The 22,530-nt window shown below is 38.8% G+C and overlaps 1 protein-coding gene across 1 annotated transcript; it reads right to left on the bottom strand.

The window, feature by feature from the left end:
• Positions 1-12,102: 12,102 nt before the first annotated feature.
• LOC129094663 (regulator of G-protein signaling 4-like) lies at positions 12,103-17,120 on the bottom strand. Its single transcript, XM_054602923.1, has 5 exons — positions 17,077-17,120; positions 16,758-16,862; positions 14,688-14,752; positions 12,980-13,143; positions 12,103-12,339 (listed from the first exon to the last, which is right to left on the bottom strand). The coding sequence occupies exons 1-5, from the start codon at positions 17,118-17,120 to the stop codon at positions 12,103-12,105; spliced, it is 615 nt and encodes a 204-aa protein (XP_054458898.1).
• Between the last annotated feature and the right edge of the window lie 5,410 nt (positions 17,121-22,530).

Raw genomic sequence — 22,530 nt, 5'->3', positions numbered from 1 at the left:
GAGGCAAAGAGTTCTCATGGCTTCAGGGCTTGAGAACAAGGAGGCTGAGTGACTGCATACAAAAATCGAAACTGACTTCCCTTTTTAAAAATGTAAATTGAAAGTAAGTGAGAGAGAGATTATATTTAGGAACAAGAACAATCTGGTTTTAAACAAACTCGTCAAATGTTGAACAGTTCCCCACATCGTCCGGTACCGATGCATCGGGCTTTCAACTAACTTCAAGGTAAACCCACCTGCGTATTAAACATTATAGTGCCACTACCTAGTATGAAGAGCAACAAAGTCAACACAGGGCGAGTGGGAGGCGAGGTTGATGGTTCAAACAAACACAGGACTTTATTTCAGGAGACCTCTGATCGTGTCCCGTGGGAAACGATCAGAGGTCATTTGTCATTTGTCACGTCAGACATTAGTCACATGAGTCGTTAGTCAGTCAAATTAATGTTAACCACGCTCTTTTCCTAAATCTAAGTGGTTTTGTTGCCTAAACCTCACTTCTTGTGTAGACGGAATTTCATCTTGAAAAACATTATGCATGTAGTGAAAATTTGAAGCGCCATCCCTGCCAAGTCCAAAACTAACACAAGAAGGGTAACTAGAGCGTCATAGTTATAAGCTTAGGGTCACTGACTACATTACATTACAGTCATTTAGCAGATGCTTTTATCCAAAGCGACTTACAGTCAGTAGTATATTACATATCATTCACCCATTCACACACTGATGACAGGCTACCATGCAAGGTGCCACCATCAGACTCTAACTAACATTCATCATCCAGTCCACACCGATGGCAAGCCTTCAGGAGCAACTTGGGGTTAAGTGTCTTGCCCAAGGACACACACGGGTATCGAACCACCGATCCTCTGATTGGAGAACTACCTTGCTCTCCACTACGCCACAGCCGCCCCTAAGCCTCGGTACTTAAAAAGTTGGTACTGAGAATATGTTGACAAGAACAAAATATCGAATTAACTTAGACGGTTGCATCGGAATTTTAAAAAATATCAGGGTGGGGGAAATAAAAGGGGACTCAGAGGTGCGTCCTTTAAGCATCCAGTCTCTGACCCTCCCGCTTCAACAACATCATCTGGATGTGTAAGCAGTTTTGGTGGTATCCAGGTTGGCAAGCCTCATCGATTTGTTTTAGTCCCTGGGCTCATATAAACAGACAAATAATTAAGATTTTATCTGTCAGGGAAAAGTGATGAGTAATTTTAAAAAGCATTCAATATACAGTTGTAAAAGCTGAATTATCCAATGTGGGGTCAGCAGGCTGTTTCTCTGGGGAGTGAAAGGTGATGAGACTGAAAGTTGGTTGAAAACAAGCCAAGCAGCAGAAACAGCAGAGGAGATGTGCCAGGGGACAGTAGACCATCTGGTCTCCACTTCCAACAAAAACAACAAGCTGACTCCTTGGCACAGGCACAGTACATCTCAATAAATAATCGCCGGAGAGACATGTAGTACAGTAAGTGCAGTAGAGCAGCAGTCTACTCCACTGAAGCACTTCTTCAGTCTGAAGACAACGTGGTTTGAATCCACGAGTGCTCCCTTCATTCAGCTTATTGTACATTGTGTGCCAGGGCATAATCAAATAAAAATAGACTTTCATTAATGTGTTCATTTGTATAACTTCCTGTTTAATGTGTAACAAATTGTTGGATATCTTTATATTGCACCACAAATGATGCAATCTAAATCATCTTTGCTGCTTTTATTTCCCCTACTTGCAAAATAAGGTAAGGTAACCTAAGCTCATTTACGCCATGGCAGATGGCAGATTTAAATGAACAATTGGCTTAACAAAATGAGATGTTTTAAATCTGGGAGGTCTGGGGTGTAGGATGGATGTTGGAGAGCTTAAATAGAAATAATTCAAATGTAAAGCATGGAGGGAACTCTTCCAGAAGTCACCTTTTGTTCACAAGACAAGGAGAAATTCAAGTCAGAAAGTATAAATCAGCGTAAGTGATGCTTGAACTTTTCATGTCATATTTCACCGTCTCCCATTGTGACTTTTTGTTTGATGTTTAATAACCCATCCTTGCATTTTAACCTCATTTATCAGTAGGAGTTTGTTGCAATTTCATGTCATGTTGGATTGATTTAGAAATTACAAATGTGGTTTAGGGTTCATTATTTCTAGTCACATTTAAGTCAAAATCCATCATGGTTGTCTTTGTACATAACCAGACTTGAGACTTGAATAATTGTAATGGTAAAGTTATGGTAGTTTTAGTGTCATTATATTAATAAAACACAAATGAAATTAACTTCAGCTGCAGGATAAGAATGACCGCCTTGTCATAGTAGGAAAAAGCACTCGTAATGGTTGTTCCGTTAGTTAGAGTTTACAGCTTACATATATCTACAGCGCTACCCATTTTAACTTCTGGTATAGGGAGAATAAAAACGCTATCGCTTGTTTGTATTTCTTTATAGCAATCAAAATAGTCTTTGGCGGTGTTAAGCAAAAGATGCAGCAACAGTGGGGAAAAGAAAGCCAGCTGAACTCGGCAGCCAATTGTAAGTTCATAGACTGCGGTGAATAGGCTTGTTCGAGATGAGCCAGTCCTGCGCAGAATCGATAATCGGCAATCTCCGCACAATGCATGACGGTTTGATTTGTGTCCAACTTGATCCTGACTTGCGCCATAGCCATGAACACGTGGGCAACGATAACCTTTGGGGGCGAGGCGGCTGCAGTTTTTGGAGACAAGCGCCACAGTTGTGCTCCACCGTCTGCATGACCAAGGGCATGATGGGAAACGCCTGGCTGTTGCAAAATCAAAGAGCTGTTCGGCTCTTAGATTTGACAACAAACACCATGTTTTGTAGAAAATTACATTTTTCTGTGTCATTGTAATGTGTAACGCTAGATTGTTGGGTATTAGTCTCATATTGTTCAATGAAGGTTTTATCTAAAAAAAAAAACTACCTTTGTGTGATTGATAATAATAAAGCTTAGATATATAACACATATCAAAACGAGCAGCAAAGTGTTTCACAGGCAGACATAAAAAAGAACAAAGGATAGCATACAATGCAAGATACACTCCGGTTCCACATAAATATATATTTGTCTGCAAACTACAAGTAGCCCACAGATTGGATCTAACAGGATGTAACTGTTTCTTTGACTTCCTGTGTATTCTTTGAAGGCAGCTTAAAACCGTCCGACTTAACCGTGGTATTTCTTTGTTAAATACCCCCTGCTGCTGCCTCCTGCTCTCGTCCACTCTACAGGCAAGGCGCCGCTCCTCTCGAACAGACTTAGTGACTGTGAGCCAGTATGCACAATAGTCAAAGCAGCTAAATGGAAGTCAACCATCATTAACTTTATTATTTACTCCTGTGCTTTTTTTACTCTAACACGTCAAAATGTCCTCCTTGAATTAAGGCCCATCTACCTCCATTTGCGTACTTGTGTAAAGAATTAGACCCATTACCTGAAACCAGATGGTGGGGAGTGGACATTAACTCGATACCCTCTGACAGCGAGTCCACTCTGGTGTTGACCTACATATCATACTTAGGAAGAACTAAACCCAACTCATGTTTGAAGATGAACAATTCCATCTTGCCACTGATTATTTTGTGCATTTGCAGGGAAACGGCAGATTATCTCAATGTCTAAGTGAGCAACGTGTCCCTTTATATCCATGGCAACGGATGTTTCCATTTGAGACTACTCCTTCGAGACCATGTGCACTCCCACAGCCGTGATTCTAACTTAATGTGGAGTGAGACACTATGTAGTGAAGCTGGAAGGGTTTTAATCTTCTAGATCCAGTCATCTCTCACCTGTTCACCAGCCACCCTCTCTGGCCTTCACACCTGCTCCTTATCAGCTAATCACCCTGCTGACCTGCTGCCTGCCAACTCAGCTGCAACTCATCATCTAAACATGCTTCCTGTCTATAAAGCCCTCACTCAACAAGACTCATGTAAGAGCCGTAGAGTCGTACTTAAAGTCATTATTTCACTCTTCTTTGAAAATGTGAAACTGTTTTTGTCTGTATAGAGTCTGTGCAGGTAGTTTCCACAGAGATGAACCTCACATCTATATTTGAATATATAGCACTTGCAGAATTAGCAGAGATTATGTCGTTTATAAAGCATCATGGATTGCTTTAGCCTACTTGCAATTTGCCACAATGAGCAAGCTTTTTGCAAACTTACTTTATGACTTAACAGAAAAAAATTATAAAAGGCACCCAATGACAATGACGTTAACAAATGACAAATGTATCTGAGGCCTAAGGTTATATCATTCGTTAGAACAAGGGTTATGTTTATTTGGCATGTAGTTCACTTTTGCCTCAACATTATAGGTTAGGTAGGAAAGGAAACGTACTCCTGTTATCTCAAACAGGTGGGAACAAGCAGTGAAGTAAGTATTCATTGCCAAGACTGCTCTATATGTTTCCCACAGACTCTTAGTATTCAACATGCTGGATGATGTGGTTTCCAAAGTTACGTGGCATGTTTAAAAGGTTTAAAAGCTAAGCCATAATTTACGATGGATAATTGTACTTAATTGAGCACTCACGCATTCTAAAGATTTTGCCAATGGAAAGACCCAGAAACAGAACAATCTTTTAAACAACCATTAATTTCCTCTTACAATTTTTTTGGGGGGTAATATGTACAAACGTTACACTTATTAAGAAAGCTTGTTTCTAATTTGTCAAGCTTCATATTACTTTTATATCATTTGTGCTTTTAGGTAAATTTTCAAAATTAAGTTGGTCTTTTAACCAGCTTGTGCCATCTACACATCGATATTTAAGAGTTGTATCTTAAGTGCCAGATTCATATTTTTCCGCGATTGCCTGAAACCTAAATCTACAGAATCCACAGTCTGTATGTATTTAATGCCTACAAACCGAGCAAGAACCACAACATCGTCATTGCTAACAGTGTAAAATCATTCCTAAATAAAATAATTAGCTCATGTAAATCAAGATTGAATAAAATACTACATGCATGCAGGACAGATTGGATATAAAGCTATTTAAACGAGAGAAAGCGATGCGATTGAACAATATTACATGCAATCCAGACACTACAACACCAATGAAGCTCCCTCACTACATGTGTCCAATGTCGGGTGTTGTTGGTTTCATTTGACTGATAATTCATCCCATCTTGACTGAGATGGGATGTGTTACACTGGTTAATGTAATTTGTTTGAAAGGTAGTGTATGCACATTTTTAATGCATTCCTCAGAGCCATATAGGTCAGACCTCTTTTTCACAAAAGGGGCAAACTTGTTTCACTGTATGAAACAACTGAGTTTTGTAATCCTAAAGGGCCTATCTGATGGCTAAATAGTTATCCGTTAACCTCACTGCTTTTAGTGTCCAATCTTCTAGTATCTTTCTTCATTGGAAGAATAGATATGATCACCTTACATTATGATTTTTTTCCTAAGGATTCCTCACTATTGCCATTGGCCGTCCAAGCTCCCAGGCACCCATGTAATCTGCATTTATGGCTGTCATTGTCATTATTAAAACGCAAAGTCAAACACAATATTAAGAATCACCATCTGTGGCTTTTATTTTGTAAGTGTTAAATGTGATTATTTTCAATGCTGTTTCACTAATTCCATTGCTGTCAATGCATAGAGCCTTTTACATAATGTATTTGTATAGTTGTTGTTGTCAACAGCAAGAGAAACAGCAGACTGCAAAATAGAAGTCTACAGGTACAGACTTTTATACTGGAAACCAATATAGTTATATAAATGGTTAATGAAAATATCATCACTGCACAAAATCAAGTGTCAAAACATATCACAAGGCTGTCACAAACCTTTAATTTAAGCTTAAATTAGCACTAGCACAAACTGTATGGCAACACAATAACAAATAAAACACACACACACAATGAGATGAATCACTTTTAGCCCTGCAGTGTTTATAATTTAATAATCTCAAGACCTTAAACCAGAGCTCTAAACATGCAGCCCCAGGGATGTATGGACTGTATGGACTGAGTGCACGCGCAGAGATAAGTGGTTTTGCGTGTGCGAGTGTCGGGGTGTACGTGCTTCCTTGCATGCAGGATCACATTAGAGCACCAGATCCTCCCTTCAGGTTTTAATTAGCAGGCCTCACAGCTGCTTGGCTTTTGTCAGGCTGCAGAAAACATCCAGCGATAAGTAGGTTAGCGCTGAATGAAGCGCCGATCAGGGCTCAGAGCCTGGCAACAGACTCTGGTTGGTATAACAGCTGCAGGCGAAGAAAAGCACACAAAGAAAAGGCTTGTATAACATAAGATAGGTTTCTGTTTTTCAACTCTCCCTCTGTACATACAGGGGCTGCTGAGTTGAGATTTAAATGACATCATTACTTCCTCACTGAGATGTATGTCCTTTGTACTGACGTTTGCAGACCGACTTCCTGTGGCACAAACTCTGGTCTTTAACGTCTGATTTTAACACCAATTTCATCTTGTTAAAAAGTAGTTTCAATCTAGCCTATATTATCACAGCTTCCATACACAGCGTAACATCTGTCCCTTTTTAAAGGTACTATATGTAACTGAAAATAAATAAACAGAAAATCTTTGTTAGTAATGATACCTGTGGCCGTAAAGTGGTCTGCATCCTGTCTGTTGCGTGTGCGTGCAATAGATGTGAGTGGCCATCCTTAGCATTGGCCAGAACAGGCACATGACACTACATTAACTACAGTCATATATCATATTTTTGAATTACATTACTAAATGTAATGTTCATATATTTAATTTGGACTATTGGCTCCATGATATTAACTAGCTTTCAATTTGCAAATTACTTTATCAGCTGAGGTTAAGAAGCAGCCAACGCCAGATCCATGACACAAAGATTAGTAACAGCAAGCTGGTCACCTTAGCTTATTTTGGTTAGCTACTTGGCCGCAACCCCTTGGCGTTGCTCTTGGCTAGTAGAAAGGAATAGTTAGTTATACCCCCTTACAATATTTTGCTTGTTATAAGGTTAGCAAGCATGAATTAATGAGCTGCCGTTACCCAATCAAGGCAGTATTTTACTTTGTTACAGCTACAGGGGGAGCTGTAGGAGAGCTGAAGAGAGGCAAGGTTCTCAGGGGTGCGCATAAACGTCAACATTTTCCCGGTAAAACTGCCTTTTGCATAGAAATCTGTCTGTTATAAGCAACCAAAAGAAGTCAGGGAAGGTCCCGTTGTTTTACGTAATGTTGCAATTTACAGATTCGCAATATAATTCATAAATTGTTACATACAGTACCTTTTTTGAGGAAAATTCTGATTTTAGACGATGCTTTCTTTCACATTTTACTTACATAAATACAGATCCAACTGTACTTCCACTAGATTCATTTAAACTACAACCAAAAAGTTCACACATGGAGTTTATCCCTTTTCATTTCTCTGACAGATTTCTGTGGGCTGAATGTTTAATTCAGGAAAAGGTGGATGAGGTTTTTGTGGGCACATTGACAAGCCTCTGTTTAGGTCTATATGTGTAATAAAAGCTGTCAGAAATAGCAGTCAATAAACAGTAAATAAAACCACGGCAGAAAATAAAATAATTACATGACTCACCAAGAAATTATCTTAAAAAAGCAGCCTGCGACAAGATCTTTTTCACCATCTGTTAGGTACACAAGTTGGCTCGAAACGTGATCACTTGATTGTGTAGAATTAGCTTTCTTTGTCATCCAACTATGGTGAAGTTTAGTATTCCATACAAGTTAAATCCCCTCATGAGGCACATTATTGGCACCCTGCTGGCAGAAACAAAAGGTTCATGATTCCGTTCATGTGCAGTGAAATGAGTGCTGCCAAATGTGTGTGCTGTCTGACTAGATGAGAGATACACAGGCTTCACCACTCACAGTAGTTAAGTTAACTCAAGAAAAGGAGGGCAGTTATAGGGTAAGAACGGGTATGGTTACCAAATAAAAAACTTTTGGTTTTCCAACTTCCCTCTGAAAAGTGTTCTATTGTTGCACTGCAGCATTTTTAAGTAACTTCAGAATTTGCTTAAAGGTTCAGAGTTGCAATTTCCATACAAAGTGATGTTAGTGTGCAAAATACGGGGGCACTCGGGGGGTCTGAGATCCTGAAATCCTCAATTGCGAAATTATTAAAACATTTATTCACAAATATGAGTAGTGAGTGCAAGAGCTGTAACGTTACATGACACAGCCACGCAGTTCGATTCCCCACGATTGCCACCGCATATCTCGTACACTACTGATCGAGCAAGATTGATCTTACCAGGAAACAAACTACTGTCTCCTTTTCAAAATACTTTAAACATATGTTAACGTTACCCAAATAAGCGACCTTTTCCTATCATGCCAATATTAATAAAAATAATGGCATTACACATTCAGTTCAAAACAGGAAGTAGTGTCACATGTTTTGACCTGGTTGGGTGAATGAAACATTTGATGTCAAGAGTGAAGACAACCGTTATGTCCTTTCTCTAATCAACAGGTTACTTCAGTTTGTTTTGATGGATCAAATGACTATGCGTCATGTGAAATAGGGAGTCATTTGTTTAAACAAACCCATAAGAATTATCACCCAACTCTGCACTTCCCCTCCGCTCTGTGAAGCATTTTAGCATTTTTCAGCTCATTGTTTTGGTTTTACAGCCCGCAGGATTAATTTGTATGTTACAAAATATGTTTTTAGCTAAATTCTAGCTGCTGGCCCCCTCACACAGTCCTCCTAAATACTCTTGCTCATTTTAGATGATGGATAAGAATTCACACAAGCGGCCCCAGAGGATTTATCACTTTCTTCTATACTCCTGTGTTTTAGCTACATAATTCAAGCATATTGAGGCTGATATACAGCAATATATTAGATACACAGCAGTAGCCTATATCAGCCAGTAAAGAAGATGTATTTATTTGTACCTTTTGATGTTCACACGACTCTTGCTCAGTAGGAAACTTGCTGGAAATGTCACTTCAATCTTCCTCTTAAAGGATAAATTAATCAGCGACTCAGGATGTTTTCAGAGACTAACCCATTTTGGGCCTCCGTGGAAAAACTCCTGGAGTACTAATCCACTTTGAAGCGCTTCTGTTAGTGTTGGTGAATTATTAACCCAAGCACTTTTTTTACAGATTCTGCCTCTTAAGAAATAACCAACAGTAAATATTTAGGCATGTTTTCCCTCTCCCTGTCTGTTAATGTTAGAATTGCAGAAGATTAGTTTTAAGCAAGCTTATTTACTGTATGGTGTGTCATGCTCCCAAATGTGTTGCCCTTAAATAGGCATGGAGTTCGGCTGTGAGTGTGAATAAAGCTGCAGTAAACAGTGGAGGTAAATCGAAACAAATACACCCTCAGGGTGAACCAATATAAGACACAGTTGAGGCCTAAACTATGTGGACTAATCACAATCATTGTTGTCGGAAATTAAATTTGAAGATTTTGACAGTTTAAATCCAAGATTTTAGTTTCTGTAATAACAATAACAGTGTTATTGTGTAATAACGCAATCATTTTTTAAAAAATGTTTAATTCTTTATTTTAACACGGCTTTGCATGCTGGGATGTCTCGCACTGATGAAAAGATGCTCAAAACACTGAAAACTGAACTGAGTGGGAACTAACCGACCAGTCAGCTTTTTGGGGTCAGATGTCAAGTCAGGTAAAACAGAAGCTCTTCTCAACAAGAGGTATAGCCATAGAAAGTTTTGGATTTGAATTGTTTGGTAATACGACATAAACATCTTTATCTCTGTTTCCCAAACTGTCTTCTGGTGATAATTTGGTATTCATTCTGACGTGATAAACATCTGCAGACATTACATAATCACCACCAGAGATTGGAGAGGCCGTCTAATGTCTAGCCATTATAGATGATTGTTAGTTATTGAGGGCACAGTCTAAGTTGTGCCAACATCATACGTTTTTTTACACATCCTACAAAGAAAAAAACTGTCTCATGATCTTGACATAACAAGTTAAATAATTATCCTGTTATCACGAGAAGTAAAGCTTGAGGTCGAGATCATAAAATCTTAAAAGAATGCAGAACGACCTCTTATCCTTTCCAAAGTAAGATACCTCAGCTCATTAATCAGAAATCACATTTCCACAAGCCTAAAATTACTTTTGCTAGTATTGCTAGTTCACTTCAAACACCTCACAGTGAACAATGACCTTCCCTGATGAATGCCTACAAACCTGCTGTTTACATGTATATTTAAATAAATCACATTGGAGAACATTAAACTCAAACTCTCTTGATCCAAAATGAAACAAGACTAACAACACAAAGAGTTCTGATTATTCATCACATCATTTAATGAATGACATAAATAGGACAACGACATCATTTAATAAATATGAACATGTTGTATCTAGTTTTTCTATCATCACAGTATACAATTTGATGAAACATTTTAGTATGCAACGTCACAAAAACTTTTTCATTCAAAGTGAACACACTATTTAGTACACTGAAAAAATTACAGTCAAAAACATTTGAACAAAACTTTGTTACTTACAGGGGAACTCTTAAAAATCAATCGAACGAGTCACAATTTGACTTTTTGTCCCACTATTTGGTAGATCACATGACAACAGAAAATCATTATCAAATCACGCTTAAAATCCACACTAGAAGTTGTCGAAGCCAACAGTTGCACATTGCAGGGATATTGTCAAAGTTTTGTAAAGCACAGTCAGTTGTTACTATGGTCACACTCTGGGATATACAGATCCATCTTTTAGATAAATACCTTACTTACTCGAGGTAAGGAGAACGTAGACATCAATATCAAGCATCTGCTATTGTACGTACATGTAACAGTAGTGAGAAGGAATTTAAGAAGAACATGTAAAGCTAATGGTTAATTAAGATAACCTTACTAGTTCTAGCAAAAGACTATTGAACCAAACCTCACTGCACAGCAGATAAATACATAATGGTTAATTTAATGTAGTAAACTGGGTTACTGATCATCATCATAATAAAAAAACTGGTATTTTAAAATACTGATAGGTTAGTCATCTTGACTTTAATAATGCTTATCACTCTGTCTTAATTTGCTGTCTATGTTCTCATCAATTACAGTTAAGTTGGGTCATTCTTATAAATAACTTACTATATAACCTTGAAGATAATGAGTTAACAGTATTATTACTCAAATCAAACAAATCCTTCACACTGGTTATGTGACAACAGGACAGCATGGTTGTTTGAGGGCGTGTCTGTTGGGTGGAGGTAGCTGTAGATTGTTTTCTGTAGTGGGTATCAGTATAGCCCGGCCATAAAATTGTGAGCAGTGAAACTAGAAGCAACCATTTTCCCACTATCTGTATTTATATCGTACATTAAATCAGTTACTATCTAACTTTTGTGATTTGAAAAAACACTTGACAGCTGATGTTGAAGGCAGAAATGACAAATGGTAAACTCATTTTCTCCCAGATTACAGTCGCAGTTTTTAACAGTTTGAATCACGTGGTTTACTTTGTAAATTGAGACAAAACAAAACCAAAAAGTTAGCAAAATATTTTGTTAGGTTGAATAAAAAGAATATTGTGGTTTGGTTTTAATGGCAACCAATTTGAACAAATCAAATACAAAAAGCAACAAAAGTACTTTGTAAGGTTTAAGCAACAAAACTGTTTGGTTATGTTTTAGTAAATTCAACTAACTAGTAATGTTCAGGCAACAAAGGTATTTAGTTCACAAAGGATAAAACTTTTTCACCCATCCACCACCCAGACCTCCCTTCACAGACTTCTATAGACTCCATTAAATCTCATTTGTGAAACATCAAAAGGTAATTTACAACAAAATATGCTTCACCTTGAAACATAATTGCTATTTTTTGAATTGGAACATCCTTTTTTGGAGACTTACTACTTAGCAACTTCAAACCGACCACCTAAAAACTGCCAGAAATGGCAAATTAAAAGTACAAAAACAGAACAAAAGTCTTGACTACATGTCACATTAACTCAGTTTTCTCTTTTCTATAAACACAAAACACAAAAACAAAACGATTTTACCAGTGTTCACCAGAAGACTAACATTGGTAAAGATCTTTGGCACCTTCTTCTAGCCTTTCATGTTTGCTTGCCGTTTAAGAGTTATTTAACACCTTCCTGTTATTTGCCCAGTTTTTAATCTCCTTCTGTTTCTGAGCAGCGGTGGACTGGGTTTGAGACAGATCCTGGATCAGTTTGGAGGTGAGGAAGCGCCTGTAGGAGTCTCTCTCCATCAAGGTGTAAATCATCTTCTGAGCGTCGTTGAAACAAAATGGGCAGGTGTTCTCGAGGTTCCACTTTGTTCCCTCTCTGGTCATCTCGTCTAAGTTTACCTTTAATTACACAGAATGAGAGGAAAGGCCGGGTTAAGATACTAAAACAAAAAGCTATTTTGCATTTCAGGAGTACTGACTTGAATTTGACATGCCTTAAAGAAGACAACAGAAGTTAGCCTTCTTGGTAAAGCGGCATTAGGGACACAAATAATACATTTCAAAAGTGAAAGTAATAACGTTTGATGGAAGAAAATTGACCATTTTTTTGCAAGTATTATAGCTGACTTATGGCACAGGACAAGTTTGGGTGGGAAGCATAACAGAATACCCTTTCATATCCATTTTCTCAGCTGTATTTTTCATTTTATTTTCATTAACCCAAATGACTGAACTGAGTACTGCCTGACTTGTTGTTAATAGGCCTATAGTAGCGTTGTTGAGGAGCATATTCATAGCTTCGCAGTCACTAGCTTCAAGTACTCACTTCAAGAATGTGCAGTTGCATTAATAAGGTTTGCAATAAAGCCTTTGGAGTGTGTTTCAGGCTTTGAAACAATGTCAAAATGTTTTTTACAAGTTTTGCTCACTTTGTAGGCATTTCAGTCCAGAGTCCATCCTGACTTAATAAGCTTAGTTTACTGTTAGATTTTTATTGATGCATGTTCCCAACACATATGCTTATGATGAAAACCGTTACCTCATTAGGAGCATCTGCCTCAACGTGTTTCTTGTAGAGCTGCTTGGCTTTCTTCACCAGCTTGGAAGGTTCACACTTCTTGTAGTCTTCGCAGGCGACCCAGAAGTCCATGTTCTCCTTGCTGAACTCTGACCTCAGGAAGTTGGTGAAGACCCTACGACCCGCTAACAAAGACAGACACAAAAATGTATCCATTTACTATTGATGCTCCTTTAAAGTAATAAGAAAATACAGCCTTCCCACATGTCCCAGCCAATCAAAACGACCTAAATCTGCCATACTTGTTGCCAGATTTGTAAAGAATGATGCAGCAGAATCAGTCACACCAGTCTCATTTCTGCTACCAACTCTTGCCAATAGCTAGCCAGAATGGTGCCAACCACCCTGGCCCAATCATGAATATTGAAAGCAATAATATATCAAAAGAGTAATCAATTCTTAACAAACAAATTTTGAGATATTGGTATATTTACACAAGACAACATAAAATAATTAAGCTGAATTTTAGACTGATCGACGGATGACTGAGCGACGGATGAGAAGAGGAAGAAGAGAAGAAAATAAACACTTAAAATGAGCAAAGCCACGTGAAGGCAGTGCAATTACGTCAGTTATTACATTTACAAAAAGATAATAAAAAATCCTAGCAGCAATAATTGCGTCCTGTCTTTTTTAAAAAGGGTTCTCCAAAACACAGCACACAGAGATCTGAGCCTTTTGTAGAAGTCAAATTTCTATCAAATTGATATACTTCTGTAGTACTACTGATTCTAAATCCTACATGACTAAGAGATCAGATGGAAGAGACCAGTGAGGCTATAATGAGAGCTGACAGATGAAGGAGGACATGACATTGTTGGAGGTCAGTGGATGAGGTCATGGAACGGAGCAAGTCAGAACTCAGCTGCTTCCCGAAAGGCCATTGCTCCCCTCTTTTGTCCACGTCCAGTGTAATTCTCAGTGGGCTTATGCACTCACACACACTCATAGACACAAATGTACACTGCACTGGTCAGCATGCCCTGAGGGCCCATTGAGTAGTGCCTTGAGACACGTAGCAGAAAACCAGAGCATGAGAATCCATCAGAGACCGCCAGTGTGTGTCTTAGTGTGTGTGTGTGTGTGTGTGTGTGTGTGTGTGTGTGTGTGTGTGTGTGTGTGTGTGTGTGTGTGTGTGTGTGTGTGTGTGTGTGTGTGTGTGTGTGTGTGTGTGCATATATGTTTTTAATTTGCATGTTTATGTGTCCTAGCCAAGTGTCCCTGACTTTCCTTTAACATCATGATCTACACTGGTCACAAAGAAACACACATTCTGTACTACTCCTAGTTTATCTCCAATTTTTGGTTTTTACAAAGAGTGAAGAAATTAAGGTTAAGCATCACTTTTGAGATCATCAACATTTTACTGGCTACCATTAGTGAGGAATGTGAAGGTCAGGGCCTTGTCAGACAATATTTCCATGATTAGGAACATTTATGTCTCAGGAGAATAATCATATGTTAAGTTTTAAGGGTTTTTTTGGCAAACTTTTGTTTAAGATTTTACTGGAGAACTAATGAGTCACGCATCCTCCTGGCAGTTATTGTCAATAGTATTAGTATCTGACTGTCCTTCTGGCTTGCTTTGGATTCTAACACAACCTCATTAGGACTTGTTCCTATTATAGGTTAAACAAGATTAGGTGTGAAACAATATTGTCTTACTTACTTTGACTGCTCATCACATGGCTGAAAGACTCCTTCCACTTCTTCACCTCAGCTGGAGTAGGAATGCTAGAACACAGATGAAGAGGGTTCTTTAAAAAAGGCTGTACAGACATTCTGAGTGGGGAGTTTCATAGGAAAACTACGATGTATGCATGCAATTATATCTAAATTATCTAAAAATAAATTATACAGGTAATTACACAAATTGTGTTCAGGATGGGTCTGATCTGAATTTCATATTTTGACACCATGTGTTCCCACTGGGGATTTAGTATAAAACCATTTATATAGTTTGTATACTGTGAATAAGGTCTAATAGGGTAATTGTTGCAATAGGTATAGACACCACCCTGCTGTTATCCCATCAAAACAAATACAAGAAAAAATGAATGTGAAATATTGTCTTAGAAGCATTTCCATCACAACGAGACATATTTGTAGTAAGGTAATGCTTTTGTTCTAAATGAGTACAGCTCATCCAGATGCTGAAACTGCACTAATTTACTGATCAATAACTTATCTAATCACACCAGCATGCATCATCTGACATTTACACAGCAAAACCTACAACACCATAATACCCCCTTGAAGAGTTCTTCACCTGCAACAACGGTAATAATGTGAATAATTAACGGTTAATCCTGAGTAGAAAAGAGCAATCTAAATCGACATACATCACTTTTAATGACGCGTGTCACTGAGGCTCTACAGCATGTCTTTGTTTAGTAAATGGAAGGATACTGATGCAGAGCAAGTACAGGAAAACGACATATTGATTACCTATAAATGCTTTTGAATGGCTTAAATGTTGTTAAAAAAAGGTTGTGTCGTGTTCATACAGAACAGGAGAGTTGCTGAAGGAACGCATGCAGCCTGAGGCCAGTTCACGAGATCATAACAAAACAAGACATGGTGTGTTCTTCAGCAAATGTGATCCAATTGCAAACTGGGTACTCTAACATACATATAGTGACATGTCTTCCATGGTAATACATACTAACACCTGCAATATATGTACACTCCTAAAAAAGAAAAGGGAGGGGTTCAAAACATCCATCCATCTTCCGTTACCGCTTATCCAGTTAAGGGTCGCGGGGGTGCTGGAGCCGATCCCAGCTGTCAATGGGCGAAGGCAGGGTACACCCTGGACAGGTCACCAGCCTATCACAGGGCAGACATATAGAGACAGACAACCACTCACACTCACATTCACACCTACGGGCAATTTAGAGTCTTCAATGAACCTAAGCTGCATGTCTTTGGACTGTGGGAGGAAGCCGGAGAACCCGGAGAGAACCCACGCTGACACGGGGAGAACATGCAAACTCCACACAGAAGGTTGTCTGGCCCGGGAATTGAACCCGGGCCCCTCTTGCTGTGAGGCGACAGTGCTAACCACTACACCACCGTGCAGCCCGGGTTCAAAACAAAACCCACTAAATCCCATTGAACCAGAAATTCAAAAATCAAGCAGGAAAATATATTTTTCCCTTTTCACCTCAGTGTTTTAATGCAAGCTCTCTTTCTACATCAGAGTATTAAGCTCTTCTCTTGTGAAACCTTCCACAACTGAAATAAATCAATTTAAAGGTCTACAGTTCAAACACTGGCACCGGCCAAGATGTTCCTCTCTGACCTCCGAGAGACTATGACGTGGAAGTTGCCAGTTGCAAGTCATTTAATTAATGATTAGGGATCAAAACCAATAACTTTTTTCTTGACCAATCAAGGTGGGTAAAAAGCAGTTAGTTCAGTGGAACATGCCCTCAAACTCAAATTATTAGTCCCCTCCCACAGTGATTAAAGATAAATATTGACTACATGAAATACATTTATCATAAGCACTATTTATCAACTCATAACTGTGGAGACAACTTCTAGATCAAATTGCAAATAGATGATTTTGTTTTCCAATGGAACATTTACTTTCCACGAGACATAATTGGAGTCGAGTTTAATCATAATCTTTGAGATAGAGTTTAAAATATCTTGTCCCATCTCCTGGAAGAGCAGCTTTATATGGCATCCAAAGAATACAAACAAAAACTTGATAATTGAGATCAATTCTGACCTCTTTGCTGCAGCAGCAGTCTTCTCTTTTATTTGCTTCTGATCCGTTGCTTGGGGATCATGTTTGTGGATTAAGGACTTAATTTTATGTTTGATGTCTTTGGCACTGTGGAGAAGCAGATAAGAGGATGATGAGTTAAATGCATTTCATTGAACTGGGGGTTTTATGTCATTTGCTAGTTTAAAATATGTGTGTTTTGAAAATGGTGAGGTCAGCATATGCAGTTTCAGATATTTACAAGCATTTTATCTATATTTCATTTGAGCAGAAACATGCAATCACTTCTATCTACCTGTTGTCCAAACTAAATTGGTCTTACCTTTTCATGCAAGTTGTAGGAAGTGTTGCAAGTCCTTTACACATGGTGGAATGTTACAGATCCAAAGCTGTAGCTGGGAATACCGATAGAACCACGAGGGAGGCAGCGGTGTGATTGCGAGCGGTGGAGTTTGCAGAATTGCTGGTTACTCCACCCCCTGCTGTTGTTTTATTCCTCTAGAGTGCTCACTGACATAAAGCTGACCAATGAGAGACAGAGAGAGAGAGAGAGATAACTCAGAGAGATAACAGAGAAGAAGGAAAAATGTTTACAGCAAATGGGATTGTATGTAATCAAAACAAAAGGTGTTTTCAACTGAGTGAGGTGTCTCAGGCATCTAAGGTTCACTGAAGTCATTCCGCTGTGGAAACAGAGAACTTCTTTGAACTGAACAAAGACAAAATACAGGCATGAATACTGTCAGTATGAGTCTGTAATTGTTAATGCATGAAAAGGGTTGTATTTAGTTTTTATTGGTGAGCCCACTTCCCCTATACATATTGCACTGATAGTTTATTAACCAGCCTCTGTTTGCCAATTTCATACTACATACTAATTGTATACTATATATACAAAAATATATATATATTTACTTCTCTGCTTTGCAGTGACGGAACACATATATACCTGTTCCAATGTAAATGAATTAAAAATGAAACTGCCAGTACAACGTCACAAAAAGGATACAAAAGGTTTTGTTTTGTATTTTTCAAAAGAGTAGTTCTATTTGATTTGTTTTTTTAATCTTGAGGGAACTGTCTCAATATTGTTTTTTTCCATTTTGTACTAATAAAAATGACCCATTTAACTGCCAATTAAACTTTGTAAAGAAAAAGCTGAAATCTGAAATCCTGTCAAGCCTGTCAAGCCTGTCTCACCACCATATCCAATACGTTGTATTTACTGTTTTTAACAAACTGGAAGCGAAAAGCATGAGATTAGGGTCAACAGTATATTTTTGTTCTCCTGGGACTGCCTCACCACCATCGGACATTTATTTTGCATTTGAATCTGGTAGTAGCTCATCCATGTTTGCATGGCATTGTATTACTGTAGGGTCCATCAACAGGACACACATCACGTGGAGTAAGTCTGCATACAGCATACTTTATGAACGGGCTTAATGTTACAACTTTTACTCTGTCAACATGCTCAAAAATCTGAATTAGTTTGTAGCAATACAATGAGACACAGCTCATATGTTTTTTGGATAAGGTCCAAAATAGCCTCTCAATGATCTTGTCATTTCGGACCAGGTTTAATAATTAACTTGGTCAAAGAGAGATGATGACAGCAATTAAATTAATAGGATCTGGCACAGCCATTTAAAAAGAATACCTTTATTATCTGCTGCTGAGCAACAGTTAAAGGCAATCAAAATGTCTAGCACTGCAGATCCACAAAGTCCAGTTGTCTGGAAGTCTCTGGCATCTCCTCCTACTTAATCTACATCACAATGTGATTAAGTGACCTGTTTTGACCTCAACAGCTTGAAAATGGATTGCGTTCCTGAACGCAGAACCCACCTCTACAACACATTAGGCCTGTTTGGGTGTTTTCAAGGATGCCTGCCTGCCTGCCTGCCTGCCTGTGTTTATTGTGGTAATTGGTGGTTGTAGATATTGACAGCATACATCTCTTTTGAAAAAAGTTGTTTGGATCACAGAGGGCGTTCATAAAGAGAGGTCTGTGTTTGGGAGTCAGACATTCATTTCAAAGTTGTGTGTGCTTTATCCCTGTGCTTCCCTGTTATTACAAACCACTCTGAACCCAACATGGTTTTTAGCTATAGTTTAGGTTAAAGGTGCCCTGTGGGGTTTTAAAAGTTATCTTTACATTCAGCGTTACTCGACAAAACTCACTGTGTGAATCATTGAGGTCTAACAAAGGTTTTGAGTGCATTTCTTTCCTCAGAACAGATTTGAAAAGATAGTTTTTTAAATATTTAAATCAACCATTGTTGACATCCATGTTTACTAGCTTGCGTTGTTCTTCCTCCTGACCTTTGGTGGACCCTTGCAGCATATATTGGCATGTTACAAAGCACCACCTGTAGATCAGGGGAATAGAGTGACACCATTGGTAGGACTGCGTATGGCGCCCTCCATGTCTGCATTGTCATCATGTGACCTAAGTATGTTAATGAAAACTGAACCATTGCAACTGAGTGGACTCAACTGCAGTTGAAAGCTCATGAAAAAGATGAACTTTCTTTCACTTTGAAAACATACAGCTTATGGTCCAACAACAGTTTCAAGAGTATAATATCAATGCAACTTGTAAATCAACAAAACAAAATTAAAAAAATACATTCAGATGAATATTTTTATATCTTGTTTTATTGTTTAGGTTGGAGGACTTTTCTACAAAGTTAGGATGCTCCTGCATGACGAAAGGGCAATAAAACAGTATCACCACAAATCACATTGCTACCACAGATTTACTGTATGGTTCCACAGTTTGCACCTGTTGCAGCTTTATACACAGCAAAACCCTCGGGAAAATAAACTTGAAACCATCTTGCACGATTGCAACTCTATCGCAGACACAAAATCTGTCGACAGACTTATAAGCACCTGGAAATGTACTCAAAACCGCCCAGTTCCGATACAGTAGGTGTCTCCAGAAACACACTTTTCCATGATGACACACACACAATACCAAGCTCCAATACCCTTCTACAATACCAGTGTCGCTGTCGCAGCTGGTAATTAAATATTACATTGACAATTCAAACCTAAAGCTAAAAATCTCAGATCATCCTCCCTTGTCACTTATTTACAAAGTAAGCGTTGTGGGACTGTGAGGCCTCTCAGAGAAAACGAGCTGTGCGGATTGCTTAAATCTGCTCAGTCATCTTGATTTGAGAGGAAAAACTGATTCAACATCTGCAGCTTTCCTCCCAGGTAATAAATAAATGAGATTTAAGCTGTAGCCAAGTAGATGTAAATTCAAAGTCTGGTGGAAAACCTTCTGATAAATGCATGCATGAAAACAAGTATCAGCTCCCTCTTTACTTCTCTCTGTCTCGCTGTGAGTCTATTAAATATGACCTCACATCTAAATCTGCAGCCCAGATTTAGATTTTTCCTTTTATCTGATGACTAAAAATGGTTTGGATTCTTTTCTCTAACTGATTAAAGAGCTGCTGAAGCACCAACATACCTTTCTGATTTGTAGCCAACATATGAAGACATTCAAAGCATGGTACGCTGCCAAAGGTCCCATTTTAAACAATTCTCTTGCCAATTTAAAAAAAGAAAGGACTACAATCAGAGAGGAGGTCATAAAGTTTGTTTGGCAGGTGGTCTTCTGAATGAGGTACTGGCTCCCTATCATCTTCTGACAAGCATTTTTGCAGACCACAGGACAAATGATTCACAGGTCAAATATATGTGTGATGCACCAGACCAGACACAAAGAAGCTATTTAATTTCAGTTGGACTTTCACAACACGATGGGGGTATTTTTGTCCAGTCAACGAGGGGTTGATGATGAATTTTGTCTCGCAATCTCCTGTTGATAAGCGGTGCTTGCCCAGACAGCAGGATCTGATTAGAGCACCAGAGGCCAGGCACTGTGTGCTCCTGGTACACTCATTCAACACGCCTGAGGAGTCAGCCCCGTCTCTCAACAGGTCTTTTCAACCCCCCAATAGCTTCTCATCGTGTGCTGCAGCAGCTAGACACGGATATGCATACGTTAGGTAAAACCTGTTGATGGACACCAATGAATGCACAGGTTAGCAGTTCAACGTGGGAAGAACAAAGAATTTAGTCTCAATTACAGAGATGAAAAACATAAGTGAGAGTCAGCGAAAATGCAATCAAGATGCAAGTGAAAAGAAAAAGCAAGTATATCAGGGTATTTTTTCTCATAGTGACAGTATAGTATATATTGTATTGTATCTTGTACTTTTTTGTATCATAATCTCAATGAATTTAGAAAAGATTTTATACTCTTCTTTAGGCGACTGTGGCTCAGGAGGTAGAGCCATAGAACCGCCCTATATAAATGCAGGTCCATAACATTATTTTTTTGTGGCTTTCCTGAAAAATTTGAGTCCCTTCTTCCATTAATCTATTGGAAATGGGAAAAGAATCTATAGCCTATTCAGCGTGTTCTTCCAGTGAAAAAAAACCTGCATACTGGAATCTTACAGAATGACACTCCTTTAGTGCTTTGAAGTCCTAAAAGACAATATGGGTCAGTTGCTCCCAAAATGACCCATGTCTTTGCTCCAAAGTGGAGTCAATAGGCCTTTTTGTGACCTTCTACCCCTATAGGTATGTTATGGTCAGGTAAAGGTAACTCCTCTTCTTTCAGGTTAGGAACAAAATGTCTTGAAAGATTGGAAAGTTTATCATACTCGCATTACCTATATCTATAACTGCGAGTCAGCTATTTTGCATTGTCATTTGACCCAGTGTCAGAGTAAAAACTTAGAGTAAAGAACATTTTTCATTATACTGATACTTCAGAGTACCCTTATCTGTAGGACATGTAATGAAAACTGCCTCCAGTGTTGATGGTGTTTATATAGATTTAAACTAGGAATTTCTGTGTTTCCAAAGCATTAAATTCCCGCTGTTGCGTTCCTGCATTTGTTGTTTTGACCAAAACCAGATAGCTGATCAAATTAGCAGCATCACAGGTTAGTTGTAAAGCAATCATGAGAGCTTAAAAAAACAGTGGAATTAATGCACACAGGTGTGGGCCATATCACATTTGCAATTTTATTAATGGTTCCAAAGGTCAAAAGGACCTGCCGGCAGCATCATAGCGCTGGATATGGTCCCTCATAAACCACACAAGGTAACGGGGAATAGGCTTCATAAAGTGGCTTAGTCTCAATAAATTATCCCGCTCACCCCCACTGATCTATATAGTCTAAGATGGCGCCAGAGGTCGGCAGCCTGTTGCAGCAGCTCTCTACCAACTTTGCTACTTTTGCATTTTTTCTACTATTTTTATTCGTTGTTGTCTTCTTTTTTTGGTAATTGTATGTTCCCGCTTCAGCGTTTTAGTTGTAGCGTTTTTTCCCCTTTCTCTGCACACAATTGGAACTTTTTATCATGTTCTTGACCTACACCCGCACCGGGACAGGAGAGTTAAACCTTTTCTCCCCACAGTCATTATGGGGAATGTGAGGTCCCTCGCTAACAAAGTGGATGAACTGTCAGCATTGGTGAGCAACCAGCGGGCCTACAGGGAGTGTAGTCTGCTCTGCTTCACGGAGACATGGCTGCATGGGAATATACCGGACAGTCTGCTCGAACTAGCCGGCTTCTCGCTGGTTCGGGCGGACAGAGGGAAACAGAGCGGTAAGAAGGGAGGAGGAGGTCTTGCTGTCTTTGTTAACTCTAAATGGTGTAATCCCGGCCATGTCACTGTGAAGGAGTGTATCTGCACTCCCGACATTGAACTCCTGGCGGTGGGTTTGAGACCCTACTA

This window comes from Anoplopoma fimbria, chromosome 8 (assembly GCF_027596085.1).
Source record: "Anoplopoma fimbria isolate UVic2021 breed Golden Eagle Sablefish chromosome 8, Afim_UVic_2022, whole genome shotgun sequence".
NCBI classification, from domain to species: domain Eukaryota; kingdom Metazoa; phylum Chordata; class Actinopteri; order Perciformes; family Anoplopomatidae; genus Anoplopoma; species Anoplopoma fimbria.
This window is presented reverse-complemented; position numbering and strand designations above follow the sequence as displayed.

Excerpts from the sequence above, each read along its gene's own strand:
- LOC129094663 (XM_054602923.1), bottom strand. The coding sequence starts at position 17,120 with ATGTGTAAAGGACTTGCAACACTTCCTACAACTTGCATGAAAAG. Across the intron at positions 16,863-17,076 it reads CCTACAACTTGCATGAAAAG|TGCCAAAGACATCAAACATA; the intron begins GTAAGACCAATT and ends GCTTCTCCACAG. Across the intron at positions 13,144-14,687 it reads CCATGTGATGAGCAGTCAAA|CGGGTCGTAGGGTCTTCACC; the intron begins GTAAGTAAGACA and ends TGTCTTTGTTAG.